The 12779-nt window shown below is 35.1% G+C and overlaps 1 protein-coding gene across 4 annotated transcripts in view; it reads right to left on the bottom strand.

Annotated features, from left to right (window-relative positions):
• The window catches only part of LOC101615398 (fibroblast activation protein alpha), a 74928-nt gene that overhangs the window by 49830 nt on the left and 12319 nt on the right, over nucleotides 1–12779 (bottom strand). For all 4 annotated transcript variants that reach the window (XM_045148008.1, XM_045148009.1, XM_045148010.1 and 1 more), the window contains 4 exons: nucleotides 5060–5158; nucleotides 4083–4177; nucleotides 2841–2915; nucleotides 1866–1918 (listed from right to left, as the gene is read on the bottom strand). In XM_045148008.1, the coding sequence (XP_045003943.1) occupies nucleotides 1866–1918; nucleotides 2841–2915; nucleotides 4083–4177; nucleotides 5060–5158 (322 nt within the window). The remainder of the gene's footprint in view (nucleotides 1–1865; nucleotides 1919–2840; nucleotides 2916–4082; nucleotides 4178–5059; nucleotides 5159–12779) is intronic.

Genomic DNA, 12779 nt, shown 5'->3' with positions numbered 1-12779 from the left:
TTACTTTGACTGGCATTGCAACGCTCCTCTGGTTTTCTCTATGAGGTGGAATTAATCAATGCAGTGATGTAGACATTACCAAATGGGAAGTTCCATTACACATCTCTTCATTAATGGCAGCCTACCACAGCTACCACTTTCTGTTTCTATGAAACTGATAGTGTGAGAGACACAGAAGGATGCTATACTAAAGCCTTATTTCCTCAGTATTCCTTACCTATATTTTCTATGTGCTAGATTTTTTGTTTTTTACAGACTTAATATGCTTGGGATTAGTGACATTCAGTCATGCCTTGATTCCCATCAAGTTTGACATCTCTCAACTAAATTATACTATTTTGACCTGCCAAAAAAAGTCTGGAAAATTAAATAATTAAGGAGAAGAAAAAACACCCAAAAGGGGAACTCATTAATTTACTGAAAATAAGCTATATATTAATATATTTCTAGGCCCTAAAGCTTATGTGAGCCATGATATTAATATTATCATATTCCTTTGGAATGCTATTGGTAAAATACAACATTGAGAATTTCAAAATTACCAATAAAAAAGTAAGGATATGGCTAATATATGAATAAGCTGTATTGAAAGACTTAAGATTATCACTTCAGTAGACTAAGGGGCTTCTGGGGGTAATGGTACAACCTCTCAATCATTTGCATTCTCCTATATACACTTCCACACAATAGGTACTCAGAAAATACTTCTTTCCTATGGTGACGGTGCAGCTATGGAGAAGAGAAAGCCTCAGAATCCATTAAGTTCTACTTCAAGAACTGGATCCTATTTCTGAGTTTGTCAATTTAAGGAGATCAGTTATTCTTTTCTGAATACATAAAAGGAGATAACTTAATTATTTTGTTTCTTCCCTAAACAAAAGGGGAAATCGACCAGAAGATGGTTTTCAATGTCTCTTCAAACCATATAATTATTCTCTCCCTTTATATAACAGCAAAGAGGGTATCACATTAAGATGAGTAACTAAACCAATTCATTGTCCACAGTTAGCCAGGGTGATTTTTGTAAAGTACAAATCTGATTATTTCCCATTAAAAACCTTTCAATGATTTCCTATTGTCACCAGGAACAGATCTAAACTCCTTCTTAATGCTTTTTTCATTGTTTTTGGCCCATTGTTCCAAGTTTCAACTCCTTCTCAACATTACACAACTCCCACAGGGAGGTCAGCCCCTCCTCCAATTTGATTTAAATGGACATACTCAGGTTTGCTGAGCACTACTTTCTCTGTCTTTAAGAATTTATATATTCTTCTTTCTCTCTAGAATTCTGTCCCTTAGTCCTTGCTTTCCTGTGCATTAATTTGATTTTTGTTATAAGTAATAACTATATCAAGAAGTTAAAATTCAAACAAAAATAAAGCTAATAACACCATAAATGATGTTCTATATTCCATCCAAATTTAAGAGAATATTTCAAATTTTAATTGTCAAATTAAATAATTTGACATTAAAATAAATTTTAAATCAATGACTGGATTATGCGTGTAGATATAGCCTTGGTCATATCTCCTCCTCCAACCTGTGATAAAGTAGTCATCCTCTGAAAAATAGTCTCATTTTCTTGCATGTTTTCATCATTTTACTACATGTGTATATATCTATAAATAACACATGTATAAATTTATCTTTGAAAGTTACAAAACTAAAATTATATTGTGCATAAAAGTGCGAAATATTAATCAAATATATGCACATGTACATATTTCATAGGAAGAACCTGCTGTTTTATGGTCTCATAAGAAGTTAATAACAGTTACAAGATGGTGTACCCTTCCACTCAAATCAGAGCTAGACATAAAAGGGTTAGAGTTTATATCTATTAATAAGCAGAGATGGTGTGTTACCCATTTATAAGGTCGTAGATGTGATAGGTTGCTGTGTAAGAATATCGCCAAAGCTGTTAGAAAGAGGGACAAAGACAGATTACAAGTTTTAAAAAGCACATATCAACAGTGTATGACTACAGGTTATCCATTCAGAATTCAAAATTATGAGGGGATGATTCTCCCAGAGCACTCTAAAATAATATTTCAATACCTATATTTATTTTTGTTTAGTTTTACTGTCAACTTTTGTGCTTTTGGTTTCAGTTACAGAATTAATCTCAACAGTGATGCAACTTTTACTACATAAAAGTATCCCAAAGTCATTTCCTAAGAGAAAAACACTTATCTTTGACATATGCTGTCCTAGTAATTTTCCCTTTATGCTTTTATCTTGATTGATAGGAAGCCACCAATTTATGTAACATACAGGGACTAAACTTCTCCTTTGTAAAGAGAAATCTTTTAATATTGCGTGGAGAGAATTTCATATAAATAATAACATGTTCTGAAACCCTTTCCTGAGTATACATTTTCAAATAAACAGAAGTTGACAAAGTACATAGGAGACATGATAACAAGTAATAGAAACAGTAATACTACTAAATTGGGCTTTCAAACACACAAATCTAAACACTCATCTATTGACTGTTTACTACCAAATGAATAAACTCTTTTATGATATCAAATAGTTTTAGCAATACAAAGAAACTTCTCCTCCTACTAGATAGCAATGTACCCAAGTGAAATTTTCTTACCAGCAAAAGTAGTTTCCACTACTTGATAGCTAAAGAAAAGAACACCAAATTTTAAATTATTTGTGTATCATTTAGATATAAGTTATGGGCACATCAACTTCTTGAATATTTAGAAATAAAGATAAACTCCCATGGTTAGGTGGACACTTCCTCCAATTTCAGCTAAATTTTCTCTTACTTTTATAAACTAACCTATAGATTAATATAATCATATATCCTCAAAATAAATAGTTGATACCTTTGAGTAATCACTTTCGAGATATGCAAATTGCCGGTCAGGTGATAAACCATAATTTGAAGCATTCACACTTTTCTGAAATTATGAAGATGTTGGTTAGAAGACGGACAAAATAGCAGTCATAAATTTTTAGTTCTAAAAGAATATCAAAACATGGATGTACTGCTATATATTTTTTGAATGAAATTTTTGAATATTTATGTCATACCTAGTGTAAGTGTATGAACACACTAAACAGAGAGGGACATGATACAATGAAAAAGACAGACTGTGATTTTTTTAAAGTTTATAATGTTAAACTTGTAAATAAGTAACAGAAAAAAAAATTAGAAAGTTTGATGAAAGTGATTAGTGTTGCAAAAGCTTTAAAAAAGAAGTGATTGGATTGAAGTGAGAGGATAATTGGTTCCCTTTGAGCTTAAAAATTAGCAGCTGTTTGCTGGTAGAGGAAGCAGAATCAGAGCAGCATGTACCCAAACATCCTAGCTACCATGCATTGAGCATTTTTTTCTATGTTAGGCACTCTCCTCAATCTTTTTTAAGTGTTATTCTATTTAATTTTAAATTTAATTATAGAAATATTATTATTCCTTTTGTAGAGGAAGAACCTGAGGGATAGTGATGTTAGTGTCTTGTAGAATCTTACTCAAGCTTTCACTACTCTAGTGATGGGGGTTGATCCTCAGTTTCTCTGATTCAAAGGACTTTTTTGGTGGTTTTGGGAAAAGAGAAAAGTGTAGATGTCAGTGACGTTTATATACATGTTCCTATATGTGGGCACATGTGTGTGCGTGCATACAAAGGCCCAATGTTCATCTTGGGTATCTTCCCCAATTACTCTCCAGCATATTCTTTGAGACAGGACATCTGGCTGTACCCAGAGCTCACCTATTTAGTTAGACTATCTTATCAATAAGTGGTGAGACACCAGGTATTTTACATGATTGCTTGGGATCTGAACTCAGGTTCTCATGCTTCAGTACTTTATCTACTGAATTATCTCCCCAGGCCAAGAATTAGTTCCAAACTTTTATGCCATGTGATCACCACAAAGGAGAGAGGATTCTAGGAGAAAGAACAGAGCAGGAAGGCAGTGGTCCAGTGTAACTAGAATCAAGAGCACTGTGAATGGAATTGGGAAAGAGGGTTGTGTCCAGATCATTGCTAAGAATTTGGACGTGGTCCTGAGTCAGTTAGGTTCTGGGAAAGATTTCGGGGGTGGGGGATGATGTTGATACATACCATGGTGCTATTACTCAGGATGACATACGATTCTCCCGTTTCAATATTATAAAGTACTATATTATTATCTGCAGATTGATGAAGATATTCTTGTCCTTTAAATAAGAAAAAAACAGGCAAAGCTTGAAATGATCTCTCCTAACAGGAAGTAGTTTTATAACAAAAGAAATCCCTTTCATTTCACAGGCTTCCTTCATTTTTCCTCCCTGTCCAGCAATACTGCTTTGTCAGACTTCAGATACTAAGCTGGTGATGGAGAGAGCAACAGGGTTCTTTCCCACTCCATACAGAGTGCTTTGTTTCTAGTAGCAGCCCTAGTCTACCTAGTTAGGTGTGCTTGTGAATAACACTGCATTTTCACTGAGTTACAAAGAGGATAGCATTTCTTTTGTAATAATAAAAAGGAATATATATGGGTTTTGTCTGATTTAGTTCAACAACAACTTCATGTGGATTTTATGTTCTAAAGAGAAAATGAAAATACATTTTGGTAAATTGTATGCTATATAGGTAACCATAAAGTAATAAACTAGTTCATCCTTCCACTTATTTGATTAGCCCTACTTAGTCATCCTCTAACTAGAAGAACTATGCCAATTTTTCAACCCCTTAAAAGTTACTTATCTATTTTTTCAGGGTTGGGATTTGTTTCTTTTCTCGGCTACCTAGGTTAATGATGGAATGACTAAATAAAATTCACATCTCTCATCTCTGAATCTATACCACTCAATGAATGTACTTCCACAAGGCATTCACAACCTTTACTTTTCTACTTAAATTAATACTGTTCTCATTACAGTGGGACAAGCCCAGCTGGAATGGTGCTATGAAGTGTGTTGGTGGGTACCTGAATGTCCCAAATAATTTCTATTTAGGTTTATTTCATATGATTTAACTTCAGTTACCATAGAAGTACATTAGCACTAAATCAAAATATACTTTATAAACCCTCAGAAGATAAGAAATAATTCATTTACCTGATATCCAGTTTGGAAAAAATGTTTTATAAGAGAATGTCCCATTTAAAACATCCTTCAGTGTGAGTGCTCTCAGGCTGCTTCCTGTTGGGCTGTGGACTTTAGAGGAGGCAGAAACATATTATTATTGGAACAAGGTTAATGGCCCAAATAAATTCCAAACTTGGCTTTCATCTGTTCCTTTTCATATAATGATAGGATCTGCCATTGCTAAGTCTGTTTAGCTCCCATCTTAATTAAAATTTTGTAGATGGGGTAACCAAGGCTTAGAGAGGGCAGTTTGTCTCCTCTGTAGATGGGGAGATTAAAGGACCCTATGGAGGTAGGTGAAGACAGTAGAGGACCATTTAGGACAGCAGACACATTGTTCTTTAGGCAATGAAGAACTATTTCAATAACTTGGGGCCTGGAAAAACTGTGTTTCACTAAAACCAGCCTCTTCAGTATGTTCCTGGACTGATTTTTAAGTGATATACTTAAGCATCCCATTTAGTTGAATGAGATTAGCCACTCTGCTCTCTCCATCACCAGCTTAGTATCTGAAGTCTAACAAAGCAGTATTGCTGGACAGGGAGGAAAACTGAAGGAAGCCTGTGAAATGAAAGAGGTTTCTTCTGTTACAAAACTACTACTACTACTCACCTTTTATAATCTCAAAGAAGGCCTTAGTGAACATAGATAATTATCTTTGCCTGAATATATATTCTTACAAAGAGAAATTAGGCTAGAAATAGAGAAAAATCACACAATCTCACTATTTCACAAATATCAGAGTAGAGCTCTAGTGTAACTCATAAACCACATGTGATTGTCTTCTATGTGTGAATCCGTTTAAACAATCATGTGTTTTAAACATGAGGTTACTCTTAGGAACACTCATTAGAGAGACATAAGAGGTCTGCAAGATGGGTAACAAGGCAACTCAATCCCCATCCCTCGTCCTTACCACATTGCCCTTCTCCCTTCCCTCTATCTGCTCCTTCTTCAGTCTGCCACTTTTAACCCCAAAGTTACTGGAAAGTTAAATGAGTCTGGCATTTAAACTGTCAGAGATGAGAACCATAATATTATCCTTCTGCTAACAGTCTTGAATAGCTTCCCATCACACTTGTTATAAAGATCAATGAAATTGTAACCTTGGACTACAGGTCTTGGTTGGTCTGGGACAACCTATCTCCACAAACAGCCATTCCTGCCCCTCACCATTCCTTTCTAGGTGCCAACCAGGCTGCACTTTCTACTCTTTCTGCTCCTTGGTTTCCCTGTAGGACTTCTGCACCTTTCTATCCTCTTTTAGTTTCCTTATTTCTATTGAGACTTTAATGCTTAACTCCAGTCCATATCTTCCCAGAAGCCCTTCCTGACTTCCTCACTTCAGTCAGTTTCTCTTGTTACAGTTTTCTAAAAGATATGCTTCTTTCTTTCAGAGAACTTGTGTTTATTTGTAACTATTTGTGAATTTGTATCATCATTTCATTAATGTTCCTGTCACCTCTGCTATATAATGAGAACAGTCCAGAGAAAATTCTATTTTAATCATCATCTCAGGTCCTGTGTCTAACATTCATTGAGTGAGTGAATGCATGGAATGAATGATGGATAGACTATGAATGGATGAATGAGATGTGTGCTCTTCCTTTAATTCCCTGTATGACTGATCTATCTCTGGAACCCTTGCTTGCTTCACCTGTAAAATAATTGGCAGAAATAGAGTTGTTGACAATGTCACTTTAGCTTCAGTATCCTAGATGTGAATCTGTGAGTATGGGCCTGCCACGTTATTTGGGGTTATTAGAGGGAAATTGTCAACTAATGGCAGCATCTTATACAATTCTAATCTATTCCCACTGGTATGAGTATGCTGTGCATATTTGATTAAGACCATAAGTTTGCTTGGCTTCTTCATTATTTTGTTGCTTTAGTGTGGGGGAAGGAGCTGAGGGGTGTGGTGTGTGTGTATGTGTTCCCACATGACACCAAATGCACTTACCATAAGCAGTGTGCACTTGTAATGTCCAGAGAGAACACATGATGACCCACTCTATTACTCCTGCTTTTATTATTATTATTATTTTTTATTTTTTTTTTTTTTTTGGTTTTTCAAGGTAGGGTCTCACTCTGGCTCAGGCTGACCTGGAATTCACTATGTAGTCTCAGGGTGGCCTTGAACTCATGGTGATCCTCCTACCTCTGCCTCCCGAGTGCTGGGATTAAAGGCGTGCGCCACCACACCTGGCTCCTGCTTTTATTATTGAAGCTATGTCTCTTACTAAACCTGGAGCTTGTATTTTGTCTCGAGCTCTTAGAATCCCAGTGCTTCAGCTTTTCAGTGGGACTGGGTTAATGGTGCACATGGCCACATTCTGCTGTTTATGTGGGTTCTAGTGATTTGAACTCAAGGGATCTCAGGGTCTCATGCTTGTACAGGAAGTGTACTTTAATTACTGAGCCATCTCTCCAGCCCGGCTTAGCTTCTTAATTTACCAAAATTTATTCTGGTGGTCATGCTGCACGTAGCTGATAACCCCTTTGTAAACAGATGGGCTACTTCATAACATTTGTTCTGTATTTTGAATAAACATTTTTCTACACTCCATTTGTATGCTAACTAAAGTTGTATGTTCTACACAATTATTTGTAATGAAGTTTTTTGTGACTGAATAATCTTATACAGAATTGATGCCAATGACTGTAATTCACATTCCATGACTAAAAGATCATTTACCACAACAGCATTAAAACAATTATCAACAATTTAATTCAACTTTATTTAGCTATTTAAAACCAAGTTGCAATCTGTTTCTAATGTAGTCACGGGAAAATTGTAACACTATTTACACTAGAAATTACTCCCCAATGGAGATACATTTGTTTTGTATCTCTACATTTCTAAATATCCAGATGGAAAAATTAAACATTTAGTGAACCTATTAGCTGTGAGTACCGAAATAACTACATAATTGTATGTTTAAAATTGGTATTATTCATTCAGTAAATAAAAAAAAAAAACCTTGGTGATGTCTTGTGTTTTAAATCTAACATAAGTATACTTTGGTTATGGATAATGTCTTAATAGCATAGTATCTTCAATTTAAAAATCTTTTCATATAATTCCCCTGATGTATAGTTATGCCTAGTTCAGACAGTCATAACTATACTTAGTCATTTATATAGAAGGTTGCATTATGTATGATAATTCAACTTAAACACTTAGCTCTTATTCTTGGCACAGTGGTGAGTAGTACCTCAGTGTTACCTTTCAGTTGTATCATAACTTGTAAGTATTTTTATTGTCTATTTACTTATTTGAAAGACAGAAGGAGAGAAAGTCGGGGAGAGACAGAGAGAGAGAATGAGCACACCAAGGTTTCTAGCCACTGCAAACAAACTCCAGACACATCTGCCACTTTGTGCATGAGGTTTACCTGGGTACTGGGGAATCAAATTTGGGTCCTTAAGCCTTGTAGGCAAGTGCCTTAACCACGAAGCTACTTCTCCCCAACCCCTTATCAGGATTTTAAAAGGTTTTTTATTAATATTTTTTAAAAATATTTTTATTATTTGCAAGTAGAGATGGGGGAAGAGATAGAGAGGGAATGGGTATGGCAGGGCCACCTGCCACTGCTAACAAACTGCAGATGCATGTGTCACTTTGTGATCTGGCTTTATGTGGGTACTGGGCAATTGAATACAGACTTCTAGGCCTTGCAATCAAGTGTCTTTAACCACTGATAAGTCTCTCCAGCCCTCTCATTCTTTCAATATTGTGCAACAATGTTTCCTAAACAGGTTAATAACTGGATGTTTTAATTTTTGTAATTGTTGAATATGCACTAAAACCATAGTTTGTACAATACAGTTTCATGTCCGTTCTAGTTTAATAAATTCATCAGTTACACTTGAAACAGTTTGGCTATTGTGTAACTCCATAACAAAACTATTGCAATTATAATTTTAATTGCATTAGCACCAATATTGTATAAATAGTCTTTTTTCCAATTATTTGAAAATACCTACTCATTTTGCTTTTAATATCACTAGTTACCACCCTGATCCTTGCAAGTTTTCTCAAAATGATACCAAGGATTTGCCATGTTCTTTGTGAAATCTCTGAATTAGATATCCAGTAAGGTTGTACTTGATAGTATCTTTTATATTATTTCCTATTTAGTTACTTGCTAATACCGGTACCTAGTAGCTCTAAATGCCAACAATCATTACAGAAAATTTAGCATATGTTTCTATTATGACTCAAGATAGCTGTAAAGTATTTAAATATGCATTAATTATACTATTAATTGATATAACAAAAATAATCCTTACCACCACAAAGACGTACTTAGGGTATATATAACATACTGATAAGATAAGCCAGTTACATTAATGTTAACCTTTATAAACTGCCCATATGTGATGAATCCAGGTCACCAAAAGTGTAATTATGTTGCCAGTAGGCTGGATGCAGCTAAATCCATACCCAGTAAAACAGGAAAAATTTAAATTGGGCATTATTCTCTTCCTTCTGTGATTCACTGTGCTTATAACTAAGTGGAGTGATATATCTATTTTAGATTGTTGTATTGGTCCATGTGAAACTGGGAATCAAACAATATTTATGTATAATTTCTAATCCAGTGTTTTTTATGATAATATCAACGTTCATCACCAACTCTGGAATAAATAACCTTCCCTTGGGCACTATAATAATACCTATGGTTATGAGCATTTATATTTGCATATATATACATATATATATATATATATATATATATATATATATATATATATATATATGGCTAAGTATTCTATAAGGTATAGATTTCTGGTCATGAACACAGAAGCTGTGTTTGATTTTTCTTACTATTATGTACCCAGCATCTGCATACAGTGGAGGCACAAGAAATATTTGTTAGATGAAATGAATAAACTGATTTAGCAACAATTGTGTTAGCATGTTTTAGGTAAATATGTACCTTCATTTTAGGTAAATAATGCCTTTATTTTCTATGCTGTAGTCCATGTCATAAACTTTATGTATATAATCTTCTACCTATTAATGCCTTCATTTAAATACTTATTCAAATTTAAGCCAGGTGTGGTGGTAGACACCTTTTACTCTGCAGGCAGAGTTAGGAGGATCTCTGAGTTCAAAGGCAGCCTGGGACTATAGAGTGAGTTCCAGGTCAGCTACAGATAAAGTGAGTCCCTTCCTTGAAAAGACCTAAATAAATAAATAAGCAAACACTTACTCAAATTTTCTCCTTGGAGCCACATGTTAGACCTCTTTAATACAGACTTCTAAGATTTCTGGTGCCACAGGCTTATAATTCTAGCTATCAGGAGGCTGGGCCAGAAGGCATAAATTCAAAAGTTCAAGGCCTACCTGGGCTACTGAGTACATTCAAGGCCAGCTTAAGCATCATACTGAAACACTAGTCAGAATAAAAAAAAGAAAAAGAAAATATCAAGACTGCAAGATGCAGTCCAGTGCTAGAGTATTTGGCTAATATATATACAACTCTAGATTCAATTGCAAGTACGCAAACCAACCACCAAGTTTCTAAACTAGGCACACATTATAAATGGATCACATTCATAATCCCAACACTCTAAAGGCAAAATGAATGACTATGAGATTGAGGCTAGCCTGGGCTACATAGTGAATTCCAGGCAAGCCTGGGCTACAGTATGAAATACTGCCTCAACAACAAACAAATAAACAAATTTTTCATCTTTATCTCAAATTCAAACCTAATGAATTGTGTTTTCACCTAGTACTCTTGAATATTAACTCCAATGGGCTTTCTTTAGGAACATTTCCTTTGCTAATCATCTAATCCAGATTACATGTGAGACTATGGAAAAAGCATTGGGGTCATTGCATGGTAAGAGTGTGTGAGGGGGAGGTGTGTGGGTGATTATAAAATATATATTCAAAGAATCAATCACATAAAGATGTTCACATCACTGGAAAAAATAACCCATTGTTCAAATTATTAGATGAATAAATGGATTTTCTAGTCTTGATCCAAATAATGCTTAATATTGAAATATACTGTTGACTTAGGAGAATAGCTTGGGCATTTGTATTATTAAACATGAATGGTTTAAAAGAAGTAGAATGCATTTCTGGAATCAGGTCTCTCTTCAATACACACTGACACTTGTCTGATTAACACTTAATTCCTGGTAGTACCTTTAAACTTAATTGGCCTCTCTTTGGCAGAGTTACTCACACACTTCTTAAATGTTCTAATTAACTATGCTTTAATTATTTGGATTTTCAACTTATTGAGCAAAGCTGAAAGTTATTTCAATGATGTAGCTAAGAAATTACAATTCATGAAATGATTCACAAGCAAGTAATGAGTCACTATCCTCGTTCTTGCCTCAGATTTCCAGTTCTTTATGAGTGCTGTCTGCCTGTCAAGTCCTTCAAGATAAGGAGTAAACATCAGAGTACAAGCATCTAATCTTAGCTCTAATGTTCACCATCAAACACAGAAAATACACTTTAGCAAATAGGCACCCATTGAAATGTGGAACCTTTTATTCTCAATCTCACACTTGCATGGGATTGAAGCCTACATGGCTACTCCTCTGAAAGCACTTTGGGGGGCCAGGCACATGGTCCTCATTCCTCTATTAGTTCTGCAAAGAACCTACTTAAGAGGACATATCATGCCAATCACCCACTGGCCATATTTGTTTCTGGAGAAGTCCACAGGAGCAAAGTGCAGGAGATATTCTGTGAGAAATATACCATTTTCTAGCTACTTATGATCAAATGTGGGCCCAAACTGACAAATATGAATAAATGGGCTTAATGTAATTTTTCTGCCAGTGACATGAAATATTACAATTTACTAAGCGCTTATAAACAGCAAACACTTTACATGCATGTTCCTGTTAACTCTCCATAGCAATCCTCTGCGTTAAATAAATATGGTTACAGATACCATTTTCAAGGTAGGAAATAGAAATTAGAGAGGTCAAGTAAGATGTTCAGTGCTTAGTCAATCCAGGAATTAAATCATTCTGATTTCAGAGGCTGGGGATTTTACTGCTATAATTTAACACAAAATGACATTTGAAGTAAAACATCATACACCAAGGATAAAAATAAGAGCAAGAATGAAGTAGAATACAAGGGATTGAATAATTATCTCCTACAGTGTAAAATAAGATAAAATGTGAAAATTTATCTTTATCTAAAGAAAGAGGTTTCCAGCTTTATGACCCTTTTAGTATCTACTTGAAGAAAGTAGTAAGTTTTAGCTCTCAAAGTGATTCTCCATGGTTGTGTCCACCTACAACACTGAATAAATCACAAAATATTCAAAGAAATTATCAGGCTTTGCTAGTAGCCTACTGTGTGTTAGGATTGCTCTTCATAATAATTCAAACTTTATAAGATCATGGGACATGATCAATATAATGTGTTCAAAAACAGACAATCCCATTTGGTTTTGGTTTTGCTTTTTTGAGGTAGGGTATCACTATGGCCCAGGCTGACCCGTAATTAACTATGTAGTCTCAGGGTGGCCTTGAACTCAAGGCAATTCTCCTACCTCTGCCTCCCGAGTGCTGGGATTAAGGGCATGCACCACCATGCCCAGTGACAATCCCATTTGGGACTTCACAATTACCTTCTCTATTTCTATTCCCCTTTCTCCTTTGACAGGTCATCTTCTAGCTGATATTTGAAATTGTAGTGTGG

Source organism: Jaculus jaculus, chromosome 4, assembly GCF_020740685.1.
Source record: "Jaculus jaculus isolate mJacJac1 chromosome 4, mJacJac1.mat.Y.cur, whole genome shotgun sequence".
NCBI lineage: Eukaryota > Metazoa > Chordata > Mammalia > Rodentia > Dipodidae > Jaculus > Jaculus jaculus.
This window is presented reverse-complemented; position numbering and strand designations above follow the sequence as displayed.